This window comes from Scardinius erythrophthalmus (assembly GCF_964197995.2).
Source record: "Scardinius erythrophthalmus genome assembly, chromosome: 24".
Lineage (NCBI taxonomy): Eukaryota > Metazoa > Chordata > Actinopteri > Cypriniformes > Leuciscidae > Scardinius > Scardinius erythrophthalmus.
In genome coordinates, this window is record NC_138244.1 from 22,053,183 (window position 1) to 22,078,023 (window position 24,841).

At 37.9% G+C, this 24,841-nt stretch overlaps 1 protein-coding gene across 2 annotated transcripts; it reads left to right on the top strand.

The window, feature by feature from the left end:
* The first annotated feature begins 784 nt into the window (after window positions 1-784).
* mrpl23 (mitochondrial ribosomal protein L23) lies at window positions 785-24,548 on the top strand. Of its 2 annotated transcripts, XR_014029371.1 has the most exons (7): window positions 813-945; window positions 3,424-3,546; window positions 10,309-10,391; window positions 15,590-15,663; window positions 16,896-16,956; window positions 17,130-17,290; window positions 23,785-24,535. XR_014029371.1 is itself a non-coding variant. In XM_081355759.1 (5 exons), the coding sequence occupies exons 1-5, from the start codon at window positions 929-931 to the stop codon at window positions 23,947-23,949; spliced, it is 462 nt and encodes a 153-aa protein (XP_081211885.1). In that variant the 5' UTR covers window positions 785-928; the 3' UTR covers window positions 23,950-24,548. The 2 variants fall into 2 exon arrangements, 1 of the variants encoding a protein (XP_081211885.1); XM_081355759.1 differs by lacking the exons at window positions 16,896-16,956; window positions 17,130-17,290 and having other exon boundaries at window positions 785-945; window positions 23,785-24,548.
* The last annotated feature ends 293 nt before the right edge of the window (window positions 24,549-24,841 follow it).

Sequence of the window (24,841 nt, forward strand, 5' to 3'; positions counted from 1 at the left end):
CCCTTCAAGTTTGGTTTGTTAATTAAGGATAAAAAGGTATCTTGTGTAGGCCTTCACAAATGTATATATATTTTTTAATTCCTTCATTTATAAAAGAGGAATTTCTTTTATATTTGGAGACATTGAGAAGGATGAAATGTCCCTAAGCAGTCTTTGTATTCTTTATTGGAGGCTTTTGGTTTATAGTGTAAAAATACTCCCCTACTTTTCTTTTTATTCATTTACTTATTTTTTCCCCCTTTGTCTTTACTTACTTATTGTTTGGTATGTGGTGTAGAATGTGATGCGAAAACTGAATGTAATCACAGTCTTTGTTTGTAAATCTTTCAGTTATAACTGCATTTCTGTTAATGTTCAAATGCTATGAAACTTTAAAATCATGTATCTCGTAGCCCCCTCTGTTGGTGAAAAGAATCGCTACACGATTGCTCTCTTAAACTTGTTCGGGCTTGTTTGCAGTGTATTTGCTGAGTGTTTTGAACTTGCTGTAAAACCATAGATAGTAAAGGAAGAAACAAGCAGAGGACGGTTAAACGACGTCACGATTACGTCATGACAATTAAATCAAAATAAAAGTTCTAACAGCAAACCCTTCTTAAAAGAAAATATTCACATGAACATTTAAACTAGACTGCCTTTTGTCCTCATTTTCAAAACCACAATCCAATGTTTGAAGTAGATATTAAATGTGTATTTATTTTATACTCCACATTTATGAGATCGTTATTATTATTATTATTATTATTATTATTATTATTAACGAGAGCCTTGGGCAACAGTGTGGATAAAAGGGAGGGCTTTTATTTTGAACATGTTCAGGCTCTTGTCCGCGCAGTTTTCACAGCACAGCAGTGCTCGAGGACCTTGAGCATATGAAAATAACATAACAAGCACATGTGATTGTAGACGTCTATAATATTTGCAGGACATGTCGAAACGGATACTGTAAGTGTTTTCAGTGTTTTATTTTATCTAATGATGTAAATCTAAGCTGATGTTTTGTTTATCTATATAAACACAGTAGCATTACAAAATGTGTAACGTTACATGTGTAGATCTACAGTATACTGTGAGCACTTATAAAAAGTGCCATATGTTATTAACATGTTTTGGGGCGTACACCATGATAATACCATGTTTTGGACGTGGTACCATGGTAATGCTTTGAACATGGTGCCACGACAATACTATGTTTTTGGACAATATCCCAGAATAATGCAATGATATTTTGGACATGGTCAATTGATAAGATAATGGTATATGCATAATACTAAAATCATGTGTGTTTTTTTAGCCATGGTACCATGAATTTAAAGTGTTAGGCTATGCCTGAGTACCATGTATTTGGTAATATGGCAATCTTACCATTACCAAATGTACCATTACCAAAAGTACCATTACCAAAAGTGAGTATATATTACAATATATATATATATATATATATATATATATATATATATATATATATATATATATATATATATATATATATGTATGTATGTATGTATTAGAGCCCGACCGATATATCGGCAGGCCGATATTATCGGCCGATATTAGGCATTTTCAAAACTATCGGTATCGGCATTTATAACGGCCGATAAATTAATATTTCAAAAATAAAATAAAAACGGACGAAACACCCTTCAACCATGTTATGAGGGTTGCCGTTGTATAGTTTGTCCACCAGAGGGCACTCTACACCGTCCCTGTTGGCAACACTCGTGTATAACGTGCCACACATTCAGCAACCTGTTGATCCAGCCAGAGTCGGGCAGAGAGAACCGCGAGTGAGATCAGCGGTGAAGTGTGTTCATGGTAGGTTGGTAACGACTCACGAGACATACATTGCTTGAATAACAATTAAAAGAACATCCCTATCAGTTCTCTTAACTCAAATAAGGATGACAAATTTCGTGACTCATGTCCAGTTTTGCTGCGGTTAAATAAGCCGAGAGTGAAGCGGAACAACGCGACGTAGGCTATATTCACATAAAATGTTAACACTGCAGTTCACAAAAGTTCATAATGTGCATGTGCTTTAATGCTTTGTCGGTTAAACATTTAATTTTAAATGCTGATGCGCTGTTCTAACGTGTGCGTTTCTCAGCGCGTACATGTGAAGCTCACATGCACTAAAAGCCTTTCTACCAGCGCCTGGATACTGGACTAAGTTATCTTTCGAGTATTATTGTGCTAATACTGTTAAATACACACAAGATTTACATAAACAATGTCGGTTGTCCGCTTGTCAAATGCGTGTACATTAGACGTGTCGTGCTCAGCTCTTAAACAGACAGTAGCAATTGTAAACACATTGCCGCTTGTCCTTAAAGGGATAGTTCACCCAATAATAAAAATGATCTCATTATTTACAGGCACTCTAATGTTGTTCCAACTGTATTAATTTCCTTCTAATATTTTTCTAATATTAATAGTTTGAAGAATGTGGGTAACCAAACAGTAGCTGGTCCCCATTGACTTCCAAAGGAGAAAAATATACTATGGAAGTCATTGGGGTACATCAACTGTTTGGTTACCCACATTCATCCAAATAACTTATTTTCAACAGAAGAAAATTTGAATTTAAATTTGTTGTCAATTTGAATGTGAAATTGTTGTTTTTGTTCAAAGGACTAAACGTTTAGTCTTAAAAAAAATCTTAAGTTTGTATTTTTATACATTTTATTTATCAGAACTTTAATATATTTTGATGTTCCTCTGTTCTGTTGTGACAATACAAGAAACAAGTTTCTTTTTAAAATGCATTATCATATTATTTTAGTTAAAACTCATAAATAACTACAAATAACTAATGTTAGGGAAATTTGTTAATGTTTTGTTGCGCGTTTCTGAAAAAAAAAAAATATATATCGTCCGATATATCGGAATATCGGATTTTAAAACCAACAAATATTTGTACCGGTATCAGCCTTCAAAGTCCTTTATCAGTCGGGCTCTAGTACCCATCAAAAGTTTGTACACACCAATTGTAAAGTGTGTCCAAACTTACTGTACTATAATACACATAAATAATATTGCTACTGTATTATAATATACACATAAATAATATCGGCCGATATATCGGTATCTGGCTTTTTTTTATCGGTATCGGCATCGGCGCCCAAAAATCCATATCGGTCGGGCTCTAGTATGTATGTATGTGTGTGTATGTTTATGGAAAAAAAATGAAACTTGAAACTGCATAAACTTCGGAACTTTACCTGGAAAATTACTTTTTCCCTCCAAGAACTCGAATATTCTCCTATAGGTATTAACTTTGAAGCACAAGATTCCTAAAAGTCATATATACCATAGTTTTATCTTAGCTTTTTGCAAGTACTATGGTAATACATTGGAATATGAATACCGGTAAATGGAACGGTAATTGAATTTCATGTCATTTCTCTTCTGCCATTTGTTCAGATACCCTTTATTCCAGCTGGGTAACCCACAGCTGAGAATATTTCGACCCACCTTCAACCTGACCCTGGTCAGACCAGGCAGAGAACAGCCACCTGATACCGTACAGTTTCGCATTCCTATGGAGTAAGTGTTTTAATGCCATTTTCATCAATAAAACCAATTGTGTCACTGTTGTGTTAATAATTAGTTGATGCATTAAAGGGGTCATGAACTTTATATTTTATTATTATTATATATATTTTTTTTGTTTAGAATGATTTTGACATAAAAAATTGTCATATTTTAGAAATAAAAGGCTATTTTTTCTACCCTGATTTTAGCCCTAGATTTAAACTCTCTGTTTGAAGGGTTGTGTCTGCTGTGAGACTTAAATAAATGCCCACTGCTATGATTGGCTAAAACATCTTTGCATATGAACTAAGTATTACATGTGGAACTCTCTCAGAAACTTTTACTACGTTTTTACTGTTACAGCTTCGAGATTAACTAATCGTGAAAAGTGTTGATTATAGCGTAATATTTAGATCTTACTCCCGTTGCATGAAAGGTTGCAGCGATAAGCATATAGCTGATGACAGACATGAATGCAGTGATCTCATCATTGCAACTCGATTTCTGCACTCTCACGAATGCTTTCATCATAACTAAAGGCTTGTTCACACTAAGAACCATAACTTAGTGTAAAGATAACAATAAAGTAAAAAAAAAATCATTCTCAAAATAAAAGAATAGCAGAGTCCACACCATAGCTACAACGATAACTAGAGAAATGATATCGTTGGGATCACTTTAGAAGGATTTTTTTCCAGCTGTTGAACGATAAAACACTGACAGCCAATCAAAGTCCATTCTAATTTAAGGCCTTGCGCATTTAAAATGGCAGATGACATTGCGAAGAAGTGAGGATACTTTTAAGAAAATATATATGTATGGAAAACAATTGGTGAGAAGTATTAACGGAGATGAGAATGAGATCATTATGCCAGGCTATCTAACAGTGTAACATAAAATGATCTCAGGTATTCAGTGCTCGTTTCGACAACATTGCCTCCTTACTTCGTTTGAGGTTGCAGTAAAAAAAAACTAGGTGTTGTTTTTATTCCGCTATAATGTCGCTATATATCATCATCTAAATTTACTGTTAGATTAGACTGATTACGCTAGCTAGATTGACTTGACACATAGCATGCTGAGGACATCTACTGGTTAAAGCCATGTCAATGCAACAAGAACAGCAAACACACGTTCAATTTCATGTCGTACTCGTTGAAACCGTAGCCGCAAGCTTAGAATAAACAGACCGTTATCATTTGTTGGTACAAATATAGTTATCTTTATAGTTAGCGTTCTTGGTGTGAACGGGGCTTAATTCGCCTTTGGCTAAGCCACACCCTAGAATGTAGATTGACCAATCACAGCGCAGCCAAGAACGAGCTCCGACAGAGGTCCGACACTTTTTCACAGCGCTCCATTGACTTTAACGCAGGCGTCTCATATTTTTGGTCTCGGCAGGCTATTACCGTCGTAGTTTTATCAAAAATATGGTTAAACGTTGTGCCTGGGGCATTTGTAACACAGATACGCGTTTCCCAGAGAGGTTGGAGGGTGGTGTCCATTTTTTTCCCTTCCTAAAACCGAAGTCAAATCCTGACAAGTGTCGTCTTTGGATTAAACTGTGTGTGTGGACGTCCTCACAGTCAGCTAAACCCCTCAAGGATCAACAAGCACACTTGGTGCTCTAAGGTAAATTTTGCTTTTAACCTTACTGTGAAGTTATACTAGTTAGACAGTTTTATGCTGTTTGTTTTAGCTAACTTTGTTATTCAAGATACTTTGTTATTCAAGATAGGATAACGTTAACGTTATGTGTTTGTATCTGGAATAACAAAGTTAGCTAACATCCAGCCGCTAGTCAAAACATACAATCCTGACTTAACTTACGTGATAACTAAACTATCGCTAAGCTTGCTTGCTACTACTAGGACCTTGATTCTTCATTAATTAGGGTAGAGAACTGAAATCATAACCTAAAACTGTCTAACTAGTATAACTTCACAGTAAAGTTAAAAGCAAAATTTACCTTAGAGCACACAAAAGTGTGCTTGTTGATCCTTGAGGGGTTTAGCTTACTGTGAGGACGTCCACACACAGTTTAATCCAAAGACGACACTTGTCAGGATTTGACTTCGGTTTTAGGAAGGGGAAAAAAACGGACACCCCCTCCAACCTCTCTGGGAAACGCGTATCTGTGTTACAAATGCCCCAGGCACAACGTTTAACCATATTTTTGATAAAACCATAGAAGGCACTCAATAAAGAATTCAAAACTTCAGAAAGAAGCCAGATATGAAATTGTTTGTAGTAATTGCATATGTTTGTGTGTTAAAGGGGATCGTGGTGATCCTGGATCCTGGTGGGAAACGCGTATCTGTGTTACAAATGCCCCAGGCACAACGTTTAACCATATTTTTGATAAAACTACGACGGTAATAGCCTGCCGAGACCAAAAATATGAGACGCCTGCGTTAAAGTCAATGGAGCGCTGTGAAAAAGTGTCGGACCTCTGTCGGAGCTCGTTCTTGGCTGCGCTGTGATTGGTCAATCTACATTCTAGGGTGTGGCTTAGCCAAAGGCGAATTGTGCAAACATGATGTAAATAAGAGATTCATTGTGCAGTGTGAGTTTTTGCGAGAGTCCAGAGCTCCGTTACTGATAAACTTTCACTGTGTGATTGACAGCTCCAGCGATTATAATATTCTTTGATCGCTCTCTGTATATAATTTAATCATGAATTAAATAACAGATTGTTTTCATGCTACTCGGAGAAACAATGTGAAGTTTACTGTTTAGTCACTGGCTTGATTTACTGACGCATAAACGGCAATACACAATTTTAAGACAAATAACGTCTGACTGTACATGAGTCATATCAGAAATCACAGGTCACAGATCAGGCATTAGAATTAACACCGTTACTTACATATTGTGGCATTACAGTCGGGTCCATACCTTACAGTAAAAGTTTGCAAAGCCTGCGCTGAAATTGCGACGGATTTACCAAAGAATCCACAGTGAAATCATGTACTGAACAATGCTCAACTGAGACATTCACATAGTTGAAATTAAATAACTATTTTCCTAGCAACTGTTTTCTCAGTATCTCTGATGACGTAATGGCATCAAAGTACCGCGAGAGCATTTCGAGCTCTGGTGACAACACAACTGTAGACCCCACTTCATTGGTACTTAAATAGTATAGGTTTATAAGCATACATGTTGAACTTTATTGCACAAACAGATGCTGTATTAAGCAGTACATAAAGTATTGAATGAAAATGTATCTGAAACATCTGTGTATTTGTCAAATATTGCATTTATTTCACTTCATGCAAATACTGCTTCTACGGGAAGCGGAAAGTGTTCGACTTCACGTCTCCATTTTCAGCTCCTCCCCGACTGCCCGATCGGTTACATCCAGCCAGAGACGAAAGCACTTGTCAAATATGTCATAATGTTACAAAGTCCGAAACGAGTCGTCTTCAGAGCTTGGTTTCAATAAAAGCTGTTTTTGGACTAACAAGGAAGTTATGAGTTCTGAAACTTACAGGATGTTTTTGTAATACAGTGACATCTTGCATGTCAAATGGTCAAGGAAAATTAGATTTCTCAGTTCATGTCCCCTTTAATATTATGTAACAGAAATCCATATTTTACAATGATGCAGTTGCATTACGTTCCACTAGGTGGCAGACAAATCTCACAAATGTATTTCGTTCTGACACTGTAAATTGCAGAGTGGGTATCTTATTTTGCCTGATGTTCACAAAGAATTGAAGCATCTTAAGTGATGCTTACCTATAATTGCAGACCGGTAAGATGCAACACAGCATTTCGTAAGAAAACCCGTGATGACGTTTCGGTGTGCGGTTGCATGGCCGATGATGCCTCGATGCTTCCTGACACTCTCAGATTTGTTTACAGCTCTTTCACCCACTTAAAATCCAACATCTCGTCCCTTTATTGATGACGTTTGTTAAACGTCACTAAAAATCCAGCCGTAATTATTGCATTGCTGCGGTGTAATACGAAACAGGCAGTCAGACTGTTAATAATGGGTCTAATCGGAGTCCACAGAAGAAAAGAGGACAAAGTCTGCTTTGTTTTCTGTAGAACCTCAGGGCGTACATCTAAGGCAGTGACGGTGGAGGCTTGTTCCTCGGTTATTATTCCGCCAGTATGTGTTCCAAACCACACACGTTTGTAATTGGGGCTATATGTTATCACTTGCGCAAGTGCTAAGGGGAAGTTTTTTTTATTTTTTTATTTACCTGCTCTTACTCCTTTGTTTTTACAGACTGTTTTGTGATCTTAAGTGTCTTAATCTGCACCAGGCATCCTTGTCACCTGAATCGAAACTTTTTTTTTTTTTTTTTTGCCAGTGCAATCAAAGGAAGAGGTTTTTTTTTTTGCCACTGCTGCCTCGCTGGACATCAAGAACTGTTTTGTCTCCTCTAGAGCTGCTTTTGACACAGTCCCATCGCAAACAGTATGAAAGTAGACAAAGCAACTGAGATATCATTAAAACATTAAACCTCTTCACTTTCTACTTTTCAAAGATACCCTCCACTTTGGCAAGGAGTTGTTTTGCTTGAAACCAACCTGGTTTGCATAGTGATTATCAGAGCCAAAGAATTTCAAAGCGCTTGTTTTTGTGAAAGAGGGCCTCTTTACAAAGTGTTTGTACTTGCAGGATTTGTTTAACCTCGTTTATTTACCATCCTATGGGCCTTTTTAAGTATTTGATCCATCATCACCATTTGATCTTTCATCTTTTTATTTACATTTGCTTTTAAGTAATTTAATTTTAATGATCTTTTCTTAGTTCATTAAAGCTATTTGTTCACTCTCTCGCCGCCTTTATAGTCCCAGTGGTGTGAATGTAACCTAGAGGTCATGGGCTAACAAAAGATCCCCCTTTTTTTGGATTTCCTCAAAATTTGGAGTGTTTTGTCCCGCTACCTCTGAGTCACCTACTTGGAAAGCCTTGGAATTGGGTGGTGTGAGTGCACATGTTTAGGGATGAGCGTGGACTGTTTATGTGTGAAGGGTGGGGCGCAGCTCAAACTCACAGTAGGATGAGAGGATTGAACAACAAGGAGGTCTCTATCTTTATAAGACGTCAGTGCTTACAAAAGATAAGCCACACAGGCACAAGACACTTTACATCTGCTGAAGGCCATGACCTCGTTGCCCAGTGCTTCATTTAATTGATTCTGTGGAGTGGAACCAATTCAAATAGACTGAAAGTTTACAGAATAAATTAAGTGGTTATTAAATGGTTATTAAATCTATAATTTAATGGCATGTCATTCTTCACAATTTTGTATTTATATGAGTGATTCTTTAAAAAAAAAAAATTAGTCAGTCAGTCCCCTCTGGCCAATATATGTAAGAATAGTAATTTTATATACTGTATATTTTATAATAAAACAGTTATGATTTAATCAATTATTACATTTTCTTCAACTCACTGTCCCCCTGCAGTTCCCCCATGAACCCTCAGGGATTCGCAAACCCTTCTCTGTACGATAGATGAAGTGAACGATTACATGGAATTATCAAGGAAAAAAGAAAATATGTTGCACGCCAAACTTGAACCTGGGTTTCCCATTTAAGCACCAAGGCTCAATGTGGTATTTTTTCCTGCCTTCCAAGATTCACTTTTTGAGATGCGGCCTAGTGGTTTGAATACATTTTCCAGACACATTGAGCTGTGCTGCTCATGTGGGAGATGTGAGATGTCCCAATCCTCCTCAAACTGCTTCAAAAAAACAGATTGATGCAGAACTCATCTAACTCCTGCACATTAACCGTAGGCTTTAATTCGCTCCAGCCCTATACAGCAATAGAAGTAAATAGGGAAGCAAAGGTCCTTCCTGTTGGCAGAGTGGTCAAGGTCACCGGGGGGGCAAAATCGAAAAAGATCTCGAATTCTCCTCTCCAAAATCTTAGAGAGCACTTAGGTCTACCAACTATTCATCTCACTATGGCTCGAGTGCTCTGCTTTCTAGGAATCGCCTCTCTGTAACTTTCTCACAGACAAATGTGCGTTTGTACGCTTCTCCTCTCTCACATAAATTACGTGGCCAAAACTCCACTCCACTTCATTGAAATCTGGGCATCACACCCTGGTGTTGAGATGTGTGTTTGATACTCTTTCCGAAGGAGCATCTGTTTGTTGGGTTTCTTGGAAACCCTCTCTTTAAAAAAATTGAATAAATCTGTGCTTATTATTTGGACTGACGTGTGGACAAACATCCTTGTTTTTCAAAGCAGTTCAGTATGTTCTGCCTGTTAGCTCCAGCGTCATATTTTCTGAATGGTTCTTGTCGGGTCTTCTGTTAATGAAAGCATAATGATACAATTTTGTTTTGTTTATTCACGAAATGAAAGCATGTCACAAAATGCTTTTCACGTCATTTTAGTCCTCAGAAAACAGAATGTTTCAAACTTAAACTAGGGCTTCTCATCCTTGAGGTCACAAGAGATATAGATGAACATAATTTCCCACATGTGAGATCCAAAAATGTTCAATGCATTTTGTGTCATTTCAGTCCTTAACATTCATTAAAATAAAACATTCAAAGTTAAACTAGGGGTTCTCAACCTTGTGGTCTCCAGAGATGCAGCGGTGGGGTGGGGTCACAGGACATTTGTAACTTTTAAAGATGGATTGTGAACCAAAAAAGGTTGTGAATTACTGTCTTAAATGCTTCCATATGACGTACATTCTAGGGTTGAACTTTAGAAAGCCATATAGTTTCATATTTTGTTCCCTTGCTCCATGGCAACTCTAAATCTCTATCCATTTCAATTTTCTTTCAGAATGACCAAGTTTGATGTCAGAAATTATCTAGAGAAGATCTACAGCGTTCCTGTTGCAGCTGTACGCACAAGGATCCAATACTGTGAGTAAATCTTTATTTATCATTATATTTGATTAAGAATTTCACTAATTTACAGGGCTAAGGATCTTTTAAAGCAGATGACAGATATTTGCAGTTTATCCCATCTTTATATGAGCAGACCATTTCTTGCGGATATTTTGAAAAGCTTTGAGCGGTGTAACTGTGGCACTATAAAACAAAAACGGTTTGATAGATGGATTTTTTTTTTGGAGGGGAAATATCTATATTTTTGTTTTATGAAAATATATTTCCTCTTTAATTTGGAAACACCATCAGCAACATTTAAAATTGCACAACTAAATTGAAAAGACGCACTTACAATTGTGTCATGTCTCAAGTCTTTTTAGTGTCTTGCTCCACAATAGTCACATTTTTAAGACAGCTTGATGAATAAAAAACAAAAAGCATCAAGACCCCTGGATTCTGTTCCATTCTCCAGTGTGTTCCAGCCAGCTGTTTTTGAATGCAAGAGCATGTCCTTTTAGCACCCTCTCACTCTTTTTTACACTTCTGCTCACTTTTTGTTGTCTACTCGCTTAACAACGCATGCTAAACTCAGCTGATAGCGTAAATACAACAGTGATGGGTGCGTCAATAGTCTTAACCTTATGAAGTAGCCCTTATTCAATAATTCACCAATGCTGTGTGTTTGTCACTTGTTTAGGTCGGTCACCTAGATAGGGGTGATATGCATGTTAGTCAATGAGAACGATCAATACCGACAAGATGTTTTGGAGATAATTGACAGCATTTGAATTACATGTATAAACATACGGCTAATTCAGTGAACTGTGTTTGGGATAAAATGTGAGACGCTGAGGGAGGGAGAGGGAAAGGAAAGAAGGAGTGGTTTGCGTGATTCCACACACAGCTGCTTATCTCTCTGTCCATTGCTGTAGCGGTCTGATCAACAGTTGTCCTAGGATGCCCTGCCCTGTTTATTTCTTCACAAAGTGAGCCAGAAGTGTTACACAACCTGCGTGTGTGTGTTTTTTTTTTTTTTTTACAATCCAGATTACAGCAGTAGTTCACCCAAAAATTAAACTTTAGTTATTTACCTTCATGCCATTCCAAAGACAGTTAGAGATGCACAATATATCGGCCATCATATCGGTATCGGCTGATATCGGTTAATTTTTTATGTTATCGTTATCGGCCCGATAAAAAAATTTGGCCGATTTATTAAAGCCGATAAATAATGGATTATTTCCTTCAGCTGAGAGACTTCAGATTCAGGAAAATACAGTTCGGTGCAACATGTGCAGTGCAAGTCTGTCATATAGGCTACATAAAATTATGAGAACATCATAGTTGTGTGTTTAGTTTTTAATGGTGAAACCTTTGTTTTTGAAATCAGGCTCTCAAAAATTACATAAAAATGTGGATTTAGGTTTATCAGCCAATATATAGGTTATCGGCTTTCAAATATAAATAATTATCGATTATCGGTATCGGTCAAAATGTTCATATCAGTGCTCTACGAGGACGTGCACTTTTTTTACAAGTTGAAATCTTGTAATTATTTGAACGCACCTTTAAATTTCAAGACTTTCATGAAAATGCATTTAGGTAATCTATTTCCTAAATAAATGCATGTTAGTGATCTTATTGTGAACAATTCCTTTTTGCATAGGTTTCATTTAATTTTTTGACCTCATAATTTTTTGGTCATAATTCGATATTTCAGTGAAGTGATGTATTCTGGATCATTTATCATAATTTAATGATTTAATAATTATTTAGTTTGCATAAAGCTCACTGCTTACATACATTACAAGCTCACATTCAGATCTGCCTCCATCCGAACAAGTCTATAGACACAATAATTCTCCCTCCACCCATCTTTTGATTTTTTTTTTTTTTTTTTTTTTTACTTGAATGTACATTACAAACAGAAGATCTGTCACTACTTCTGTTTCAACGTGAAATCACTATTAACTGTTTTTGTTTTTCCTTAAATAGATTGGGTTTTATCGATTTAATTGATAAAAGAAGTAATTTTACATGACATTACACATTTATTAGGCATAATAGATGTAAGATCATACATTTTTTGAGCCTTTTCTTTTCTGTGAACTGGTTGATCTGGTTTTCAAACTGGACAAATTCATGAATCTGAGTTCTGAACTCAGTGACTCAATGATCCACTCGCAAGTTAACAGCCTTCTGAGAGTAAACTTTAAAATGTATGTCTGTTCCTCGCACAAAAATAATGTATGACTTGAGAACATAGAATATAACGCATAAGTTGTATCGATCACTTCATGAATTTTTTTTTTTTTTTTGAGTTTTGCGTTTGGAGTTTAACATCTGTGGTCACTATGAGCTGTTATTGTATGGAAAAGATACAGTTTGCTTAGAGTTTGTTAAAAATCTCAATTTTTTTGTTCCACATAAGAAAGTAAGTCTTGGGTTTGGAACGACATGAGATAATAACATACTTTTAAAAGTTGAACTATTCCTTCAAAGCATAAATGTTATATATCAAACAATAATGCCAACGGGTAAGTAAATAATGCAGGGGTTATTAAAGGCTTTACCGTCTGGTTAACGCAGAGGGAACCACTTTTACGAGCTGCCAGTTGGGTTTACGCCACTGTGATTTTTCCGTGCGGTTTCCACGCCAACGCTGGATAGGGCCAGTAAGCAAAGTGGCCATTTTTACAGCCACAATGTAAAAGCTGAAAAAAAAATGCAGAACACCCATTAGGTGAAATAGACCACGTCAGAGAAGGTGTCCCGCTCTGCGTCATGTGTTCCACTTCGCTGATGGTTTAAAGGATGTGGAGAAAAGGGGGGCGCGGGTGGAACCCCCGGGCTCAAGGCATCTATTCTTTTTCCTACTGAGTATTTTGGAAAGGGGTTTCTATAACTACCCCTCAGGCCTGGGATTTGTAACATAATAGTAGCCAGCCAACACACAACCTCAAAAGAGAGCTTGATTGAATATTTATTTATACTATATAATGTTGGGTGGGAGTACTGGAATGGAAACAGGGTTCGCATACATGAACAAAAGCGCTTCTCACCTGTTTTGTGGGTTGACCGTTGAGTTGACCCTAAATGGAGGGAGTGTTTGTGTGTTTAGGGTTTCCTTGTACTAGTAAAGGAAGACTGCCAATTCTTTCTGTGATGTATAAGAAAACTCATCACACAAGCCGCCATTGAAACTTTTAACTTGAGAGAGTTTTTAAAGACTGATTTCACCCCAACATTTTTACATTATTTTATTCTCATGTAATTTCATACTTTTTAGTATTGCAGAACTTCCCATTGTGGAAGACGTAAGAACAATCTTTTTCATACAGCAGCAGTTCCTAGTAACTACAGCTATTAAGATCCAAAATTGACTGTCAGTGAATTAGTGAATATTCACTTACATTTTGGCCTGTATCTCATACAAAGCTATTGTAGGGGTTCAGGAGATCTGAGATGTAGCACTCAAGTTCTATGAACCACTGTTAAATTACATTTTGGTGTTAACAGATGTGGTCTCTATCAAGTTGTAGTATGAAAAAGAGCTAAGAACTATTCCTTTAAACTCTGAAGCACCTTTCAAACTTGCGTTGTGAATCAAATACCATGCTTTAGTATCACCAGTTAAACGCACTTTTTCCAGTGTCCACCGAATTTATCCTGTCATGAGTTTTAATTATTTAATCCTTATGTCCTCTGTGTATGCTTTTGTTTTCTTGAAAGTGATTTGATTCAAATGCACTTCTTGACATCTTTCTCTGGGTTTTGTGTGTATTAACCTGGGAAAAGGTTCACATGCATTTCACAGTTAACAGGACTGAAGACATGGGCTTCTTTTAAAACCAACCCTTGTAACCCTAAAAGTAGGGATGCACCGATGTGAAAATTGTGGCCGATACCGATAACCGATATTAATATTGCTGTTATGGCCGATACCGATATTTACCGATGTCGATATCTCTGTATAGAAAACAAATTTTAATGATTATCAAATAAAGAACTATTTTCCATCCGTGTTTGTGAGGGAAAGCTCGCGCAGCACTGATACAACGGTAGCCTACTTTTTAATCCATAAGTAACGAACACGCTAGTTTTCATACAAAATAAATATGTAACATAATTAGGTAGGCTACTTTAGTTATTATTAACACAATAACGTAACACATGAAGGCTACGTTTCTCAACACTGAGAATGAATAAATAAACGCCTGTTTCTCCACTCGCGCTTATCAGTAATCCACAAATCACACCTGCTGTCACTTTTGAGAAAAATCAAATTCAAACGGGTATCAAATATCATGCAATAAATTTAAATATCTACGAGTCAAAAAACGATCAATCAAAAATGTGTCATGAAGAGGGAAAAAACATAAGTCGCACTGGACTGCGTTAACAATGTTACGCACGTCTGAAAGCGGCACTAAAAGACCGCTTTAAAACTTTCACAGAGACCTCAAACAGAAAGCACAAAGCCTGTCTTTAAATTTAATTTCGTTTTGTATTAATTGTATCTTAATTTTGATCAATGTTTCATCAAAAATAAATAAGAAGTAAATATTAGAAAATATTTAATCAGGACATGGAGGCGACGGCGCGTGAACTGAAGCGCGTCTCAAATTAACCGAAACCTACCTGCCTCACAGACCTAAGACATATATAGAAAGCTTGAAACATCTATTTTTAAACAGAACAATTCAAAACGAAAGAAAACAGACTGTTCTCTGCTTATGTCATCTGTATGAAATGTGTATTTCTCTCAGGCGCGTTCACTACTGCTAAGATCGCGAGTCAGCATCGTCAACTTCATCTTCAACTTCACACGTCAAATATCGGCCTGTTCACATCGGCCCTATTTTGACATCGGAACGATACCGATGTGTAAAAAAAATGACCATATCGGCCGATTTTATATCGGCGGCCGATATATCGTGCACCCCTACCTAAAAGTCATATAATGGATATCTGAGCTGCTGTGCATAACATGTTAAACAAAAATACATTTTAGACGCAAGTAAAAAGAAGAGCAGTTTTCATTGACAGTATTTATGTATGTGATTTGTGCCTCATCTAGTGCCACCAAATCTAAGTGCAAAAAGATTTATTTCTAAATATAAAATGCTAAATTAAATTTGTATTATGGTATTAATTGGTGCAATTGTTAATTATTGATGTAATAATCTTTTAACTAAATGTTAATCACTTCCGTTTTTTCTCCTACCAAGGTTCAAACAAGAAAAGAAACCACTTAAACCAGCGGGTGAAGAGGCCAGATTACAAAGTGGCATACGTTCAACTGGTGAGTGTTGTCTTGTTTTGGCCCACACTTGAAGGGGTCTGACATGCATTGTGAAAGTTCCTGTCTGTTCTTGTGGTCCCTTCTGGCTATCTTGATTTTCATTAGCACAGGACAATTCAAAGTGAAGGACATCAACTGTAAAATAATCTTTTAAGACTTTTTTTTTTTTTTTTTATTAGAGGTGCCTGGGTCCATTTTTTTTGAAGTTATTAAACAAAACAAGACTCCCTTGAGAAATGGGATGCTTGGGCATTTGAGTCCCAGTTTTTTGTTTCTTCTCGTTCTTCTTGTTTTGAGGGCCTGTCACAGCTTATGTTCCGTCAAAAAAAAGCCTGAGGCACAGGTACTCTTTGATGCAAAACCCTCACCTCAAAGTCCCAGCACTGCTTGTTTAGCTTCTGTCTCTCCCACACATTATTCCCTGCCCTCCTGAGAAAGATGTTAGTTTGGGTTCTGGCTTTGGCCAAGAAGGCAAAAGGTCGTCTTTGGTTACATGCCAGATTTTATGCAGGAATTATAGTACAGAGAGTTAAGTTCTCAGAGCGCTATGGTTATTGTTATGGGTGGATGGGAGAGTTGTTTCTTGGGGCATCAGAACGTTAATGTTGGTTGCAATCCAGTGGTGAACCACACTGCTGGGTTCACACCTGCATTTGGGCTGAGCCCTGGGCTGTTGATACCGAGTGTGTTTGAAGTATGCCGACGTGAAAATACTTTAATCTGATCTTCTTTGATTCATTCGCGAAAACTGCTTTTGTTTCTTTATGGTTTTTAGTTTGTAAGAGAAGAATTAGATTGTTTGTACTTGTGCTGCGTTTTTTTTTTAGCCATCAATCAAGACAGGGATAAATAATTAAAGTTGTCAAAACAGAGCAGCTTGTAATGGGATACAAAACTGAAATGCAAATTAATATTTAAAGGTGAACTTCCTCTTGACAAGAGTTGAATGACTTCCTGTGTGGCTTTGCGCTGTCAATTCAACCTTCTCATAAACCCAGTAAGGGACTTGGATCCGGAGAATTACTGCATCCTGTTCCTAACATTTGTCTTCTTTCAGATATAGTGCCATATTTGCTTAAACATTTGAGGAGAGAATCACTTCCTTGTTGTTCAGTCTTTCAGAAAGTCATGCTTATTTATGTGTGAATAACATGCAAGCTAAAAAATCTCAGACTGTGGCAAAAGAAACACTGATATGAAACCAAATTTCCGGCCTTTTTCTTTTCCTCCAGCAGGTCTGCAAAGAGAAAAAAACACTGCCCAAGAAAAGCCCTCCTCTCTATTCAGTGCTGGGTAAAAACAAGATTGTTCCTAATTGACACCACATGTGGGGGAGTGTTCTGTGGTTGGATACCCTCAATGGTTCCCCCCGCCGGCCCATCCCCCAATACACTACATCAGCTAATATTCCAGAGGCAATACGGCGAAGAACTCTCTCTACAACTCCCCTTTCTCTGAACCCCCAGATTTTACAAACTCCAGGCTCGCAGAAAAAGTTGTGTGTTAGTACGGTTCCTTGACGGCCACTCTCTCATCAGACCTCCCCACAGTGGGGAGGAGTGTGAAGGAGAGAGAGTTCATCAAGGAGGTTGAGAGAGTTGCGGATGGAGTCAACACATAAAGCGAGGTGAGTGAGGGCACCGTGGAGTCGTGCCAGAACAGGGAGGTCCAGACAGGGGTCAGGGAAATCTTAAGCAACATAAAATCTTGAGACAATATCAAAGCTTTGCTTACGACCGTTTTGCAAGAAACGCTCAAGTTAGATGCAATGATATCCTGTGCTGCTCTTTGCAAGGCCGTGACCTGTTTGGTCCCAGTATAAAGGTTCTGTTTGTTGATGTCACGTCTGTAGTTTTCCTGGCTGGCTGGTATAATGGACATAACAATTTATTGTATAGACGCACCCAATCAGAATTACATGCCCCCACTGAACTGAAGATTTCACTGATCTATACTGTGGTATACATTTTCAGACTTCTGACATTTTCGTTCATCATTGAAAGCAAAGTTTTTGTGGGAACACTCAAGTTTGGCCGTTTGTTGACAGCAACAGTTTATATTCATCCCCCCTGCTTTTTCCACAAGGGTCTTGTTGCAAGCATCAGTGTTTGGCAAGACAAGGCAACTGTTGTTGGTACTAATGGATGTTTGTTGTTGTTTGAGAGCTTGTTGCTGAGTCGTTATTTTTTCGCGCCGTGTTTCGGTCTAGATCAGCTGGTAGCCAGGCTACCTTTCAGATCAGATCGCAATGTTCCACCTGAACTTGTGAGCACACTCTGCTCAATTACCACTGAACAAAACTGACTGAAACTCAACCTTGCTAAGGCATACTATTATTTTTCTATTCAAATGGGTTCCTTCCTGTTACACACATCTCCCCCACCAAATACCCTGCACAAATTAACACCCTTGCAATTTTTGCTGTTTTGAGTTTTGAAGGCTTGTAAAAGTTCACATTGTGATCGTATCAACACTAGATGGCAACGTTTGGCTTCAGTGGTTTTGATTGTAGGACCCTACAAAGTTGCTGTCATGTGTTCCTTGCAGTTCAGAGTGCTGTAAGTCAAAGTAATTAAAGAAGAAAACTGACATGTCTATAAGTAATTCACACGTTGCATGCCTTCAAACATGTTTTGAAGTATTGATTTCGCAAACAATGTGAGGCAGGTTTATAATTGTAGAATAGAAGAGGTAAGTTTGCCATTTAGAGAAGGTACAAGGTAAGTTTATCATTGTGCTCTAGAATAGAACAGATACAAGGAAAGCTTATCATTGTAGCAAATGTATGGTAAGGTAAGTTTGTCATTGTAGAATAAAAAAGGTACAAGGTAAGTGTGATTATTGAACAGAAAAGTATGAGGTACGCTTAATATTGTACAACAAAAAAGGTGTGATTTTATACGTTTGTTATTGTAGAATAGAAAATATCATCGTAAAATAGAAAAGATAAAATATTTTATGGCATTTATTTCAATGGTGGAAAAAACATTCCATTTATCATTTGAATTGGGTGTGTATGTACTGTAGGTAGGGCATTTTTAGGAAGAATTGTCTATTTTACTACCATTTTTATTTACAAATGTACAGTATTTCATCGACCACAAGGACTTTCATAAGGCTGTGTTCTGATGAAAGAAACACAGCATGAATAATGGAAAGGCCAGCGGGGTCTCTGGCATCCTGTTTGAAGAAAACACACACACACACACTCAGCTCCCCAGTGTATGTCAACTACGAGACAGCCTCTGTGAGTGCCAGCAGACGCAAAGCAAAGGAGATGATATTGAAGTCCCTCCCTCCACCTCCACTCCATGATAAGTTGTGTGCTGTGTGTTTCTTGCATTTCCTTCAAACTGACTGCTCTGATTGTACCTGACCTTTTACCACCCCATTACTGTTTTTATCGCTCTCAAAATGTCCAGGCACCACCCAGCTTTATTTCAGTCAAATTTTCAAAATAAATTCCTCAGATACTAGCAATGCTTTTCCTGTTATGGTACCACCCCCTCAATTTCCCTGCTACTTCTATCTCTGTTTCTGACTTTCCCTTTCCCACTCTATTTTCTTTTGTGTATTGTGTACACCAGAGATTTAGGGAGAGGTTCAAGACTCTATGTGCGAATGTAGGGTTTATCTTTGATTGTTGTTGACAGGGTCCAATATCCTAGAGAACCAAAAAATAGCCAGGACTTGGGCAAGTCTGAACAAGTTGATTGGTCACAACTGTCATCACCGCGATCATGGAATGAGTGACTCAGTGGCTTAAAATGACATAAGGGCTGATACCACTCTGAATGGAGACTTTGCCGCCCCTTACTTTAGACTGACCACTTGGCTTGACTGTAATGATTTAACAAGCCAGAGTATGTGCCAGCCGATTGTCTACGCCAATGTGTATGAGAAACAGTTCCCGATTTGCAGTGGAAACATGCTTCTGTTTTACAGTAAGGGTACAAAAACGTCTGGCTTATAGCTGTCCTCATTGAGGAAATATGTTTTGTTTAATTTTTCCCTCCACACACTTTTCCTTGGCGTTGAAGATTCATTAGAGTGGTTTTGGGAACAAAGGCTCTGGACCCCCACATATGTTTGGCAGGGTAGCTGTGTCTTGGCATGGGGAACGCATTGCATGAATCATGTTCTCTACTGCTGTGGCCGGTCAGGTTTTGACAGCTGGGCCACTGTATCCATGCCCAAAGGAAGTGTTTATGCACAAACGATGGTCCTCTGCTGGGAGGCAGTCTAGGCGTCAAGAGTGAAGCAGGGCAGACAGACAGACTGGCAATGGACCAGCTGGGCCTCAGATGGGCCATATCCTTCATTCTCTCTGAAATGCTTTACATTAGTGCTATTGGTCCATGCTGTTTTTCATAGAAGGAGCAACAACTTTGGGGACAAAAACTGACCAGTACTCTTTGTGTAATAAACTTGCCTTATTCATCCCATTCCATACCTGTAGAAGTCATAGTCTTCAGTTTCCAAGACAAATAGCCTAATTGCTTATTTGTTTCGGTATGACTTTTTTTTACGTTACATTTACAAATTTGGCGGATGGTTTTATCCAAAGCAACTTGCATTAAAGGTGTACTTTTTTTTTTTTTTTTTATTCATGTGTTCCCTGTGAATCAAATATATGATTTTGGTGTTTCTCCAACATAATATACAACGCAAATTCAGATCAAATATAAAATGCTAGAATTGTCCCAAATAGTCTATATTGTTTTTACGTCTTTTGGACGTACATAGGCTGCATTCCACTTAAACACAATCATACTTTTACATAAACAAACCCATCCACATAGCATTTTGTTGGTCACTGTGGTTTAAGGTCGCACCAAATTTGCCAGTTTATTGGGATGGAGTAGAGGTCAAGCACTCATTGAGAACATCTGACTCTTCCCTTGTGGTCTGGGAGTTTTCCATTTGTTTGTCTCAACCTGGGTCTTCGCTACTGAGACTATCCTTGGAATTTTTGTCTAGCCATATAACTGCCCTGAACTTACCACTGTGATTTGCAAAAACCATTAAAGCTGCAAATCTTTTTATCAGGAGCCTGTCCCCACTGTCCCACCATTGTTGTCTCTTTTGGCTCGATTCACGCTCATTTTTTATGTATAGTGTGTGTCAAGACCAAGAGATATGAAGTATCTTAGAACAGCCAAATATCTGTGGTTAGTGAGTATTGGTTGTCAGCTAAGACTGTAGACTTAGAGGAAGTAGCAGTGTGGCCCACCCAGTGAGACTGGCAAATAGAGCTGTTTACAAGCATCTCCATACATTTCCTGCTCCCCTGTATGGTAATGAACTTGTTAATAGACTTCCAACATTACGCAAATATCCCCTTGTCATTAAACATCATGAAAATGCAGTCACATACATAGAACAGATTTACAAAAAATTTCTGGCATTAACTCCTTGGTGCAAAATAAATCACAATTGTCATAGTTTCATTCTTGCAGCTGCGATTGGCCAAAGAGAAATAGATATAAACATGAGAAGAAAAATGAACGTCTCTGAGGAGATATCAGCATACGCCCAGGTCTTGATACCAGTCTGGCAGAAGAATTTTGCTAATGAACTTGATAGTACATTTGAGTATTACAAACTCTTAGTTGATATTCTTCCCTGACCAGTTCATCCTGTTTTATTGTGCTTGCAGTTTCTAGAGATAACTTGTTAATTTTCTTCTCCCCTCATATATGGGAATATAAAGAGGACACATTTCGGAAAGCCTGCTTGTAAATTGGAGCTTCTGCTTCTGTCTAATAGTTCAGCAATCATTGTCAAAGAGCAAACAGTGGAGATAAGGCAGTGACTAAAGAGGAGAGGGTGGTGCTTTATGTACGGAAACCCCATCTACTGCTAATCCTTTCAGACTGGCCCAAGTCATGCCAGCTGTTCCTGTTTGACTGATCGTGGAAGTGATTGCGGGATGTGAGTCACTAGAGTTCACCAAGAGTACTAGTGTTAGGGTGGTTACTTAAAGAATCTTTAAAGTTGGGCCATTAAAGTTGAAGTGTGTGATTTTTGTGACACTTATCAACACCAAATGTAATTGCCAAAATAGAGACTGCTTGTAAAGAGGTTCTCTGAACACTCCCCTTCCACCTTTGGTTGTCATCTTTTTTTATATATATATATATATATATATATATAAATACTTTTTTACAATTGTGAGTTGTGCTTGCCCGTATAAAATGTGCCACCACAGTGTTGGCTAACAACCTTCCCAACATTTTCTGTACTCAGTGGTTCGTAAGGTGTTCTGGGACAGGATGATTGCTTGGATGTTGCTAGATCATTGCAATGGTGTTCTCAGTAATTGCTAGGGCATTATTTGGTGGTTGCTCATATGATATGATATTATATGATATTTTAGTTGCTAGATTAGACTGAAGTTCCTCCTTTATAAGTCAGAGCCCCTTTGAACAAATATTGTGAGTCCAATTTCTTTACGCAATAACACACCTGTCTTCACAAACCATGGTGCAAAAGATTAAAATGATACATTAATTCATTGTTTCCTGTTCTTTTTTTCCTCTTTTTCTTACATGTTTTTGACACTGCTGTTTTTCTGCTTTTAACTCCTAATATAATAAGAAATTTCTCTTGCTCACAGGGGCTCATCAGGCATAGACATGCTTTCTGTTAAGTCACTGAATGTACAGGTTATGGTGTACATTTAGGGCCTGAATTATTGAGGGATAGGGGGAGGGAGGGTTAGTATAACAGAGACAGATTTTGGGTTGAACCCAACAACAACATTTTTGTTCCATGCTTTAGTCTTCCTTTTTCCTAAAACTTTTTTTGGGGGCATGTCAGTGCCCAATCGATTCTTCCAGCACTTTTCAGGATAATATATTACATGACTATATGTCCACATTTCCATAATATTACACAATAAACATGAATATGCAGTACTTACATTTGAAATGGTAATATTAATGCTGTTCTCTTTGTTAAATCAAACTGTGGAAGTGCTTGAGAAAAGAGTTTGTACACAACATGTACAAACATCCATGCTGGTCCATAAGGCACTTTTTTAATGTTTTGTTGATCTGAATATGTTGAACAATCATGTGGTGACTTGTTTTTTGTTAATCAGCCCTCTGTCAGGGCTAGAACATCCAAACTTTTGATCTCCACTCTTGGATTGTCATGCGAACGGGTCCCCTTGCCAGTCTTCAGTCACAGTGTCTTTTTTTTGTTTTTTTCAAGGAGAGTTTACTACAGGTGAAGGAACAGACATTTTTGGCATCCATTTTAGTACTCTTGTTACTAAGGCCCTGTTTTTAATAGGTTTGCTTCTTGTACTTTCATTTGGCTGGACTCTCTGTTTATAGTGTGGGGTTTTGCATTTCTAGTTGGTAGGGATTGAGCGCCACTGCAGAGTCTTGGAGGCCAAGCTGTTGATTTTAGTTGGTTCACTTGTTGTTTTTCTCCTTTTCCCCCACTATTCTTTGGTCATTTTACACACTTAAAAAAACAGGCCAAAATAATAGATCATCCCAATAGAAGCGTTTGTTTCAGAAAGGCACTGCTTTTCATTCACAATTCACTGCAATCCCTGTTTACTCCTCCTGTTGCCGCACCTTGTTTTATCTTTGGAACAGCATTAATGATTTCTGGTATGGAGTGGCATGTCTTCCAGGTCTGGTATGATTGGTGGCACCAGCACATTATCTTTCTGCTGTCATATATGATACTATGCCCCCTTCCTGTCTTAATAATAACATTTACATTTATTCTTAAGGACCAGGCCCCTAAGATATGGTGATGGTGATTATTTTTGGAGTATTTCAGGGCCAGTGTTGGACAGCAGAGCTCTGGAAAAGCCACACTCTTCTGTCCAGTAAAGAGAAATTGATGAACAATTTATTTTCCTGTCTTCATACATCATAGTCAAGCAAACCCCCCTCAACACACCTCCTACCCACTTAATGTAATTTTCCTTCCCTTCCCCCGACACATGGACATTGGAGCTGAAGTAGCCAATTAAAAAAAATCGGGGACATCAGTGACATTAAACCTGTTGTGAACCTATGTTTATGACAAACAGAATGTTCCTGACAGACATGTAATCTTCCTTTAAACCTTTAACAATTCCTGTGTTTCCTGCAGGCTCAGCAGCAAACCTTCCAGTTCCCAGATATCTTTCCCGAGAAGGATAAGAAGAATGAGGAGGGCTCTGTTGAGGAGATGCAGGAGAAGTTCATGGAGGACGAGCGTCAGAGGCAGAAACCAGATCCCAGAAGAGGAGGAGTTACTGAATGGTTTGGCCTCTAGACAGACAAGTGTTGAATGAAGAATGACTTCAGAGAGGCAACAGCTGAATGAAGAATGTGGTGTATTGTAGATTATGTATTTGTGCAGGAAGAGCCATTTACAGTGATCTGACTAATGTCTATAGAGGGCCGTTTGCAGTGATCTGATCTGACTTGATGGAAAGTCAGACTGCCTGAAAGAAGGCTTGGAAACCCATTACTCCAATAGAATCATGTGCTCTGTCAGAAAATACTAATGGCTACAAAGCATACGATCACTTCTGAGCATCTGCCTTGTCATGAAAGTCAGGTTATGTTCTCCTCCCACAGGTCTCAGAAACTTGCTTGAACTAAGATATTCCTTGCAAAGTTCTTGAGCATACACTTCCTTTTGTTTAAAATTTATCCAATTTTTCTTTCTTCCCTTTTCCCCTTGTGGATCTTCAAGACAGTTCATGAACTAGTTGCGGTAAAATTGTCAATCTAATGAAGTGACTCCAGTTCTTCATGCAAAATCATACTGTTAATGTTGTTCCTGATGCTTAAAAAAAAAGAAAAGAAAAAAAAGAAACCTGCATACTTCAATTCCAATAAAACAGTACAACATGACTTGTTTTTGTGTTTTCTTCAACCCTGTTGTCTTTAGAGTTAGGTATTCCCCACAGATGTGTTGGATAACCGCTTGCCAGTTTTCATACCAGAGAGGCTTACCTCACTCAGCCAACCTGGTGTTCGCCAGGGAGAATGTCAATATTGATAACATTTGCCCACTCTTTTGTACTTGTAGTCAAGTACCCCCTGCACTGCAATAAAGAATTTTGATTTAAGGAAAAACAATTCCTTGTAAGGAAGCAGCTGGACAGCAAAGAAAGAACCCTGGATTTTTGTCCAGTATCCTCATTGCTTGAAAGAAC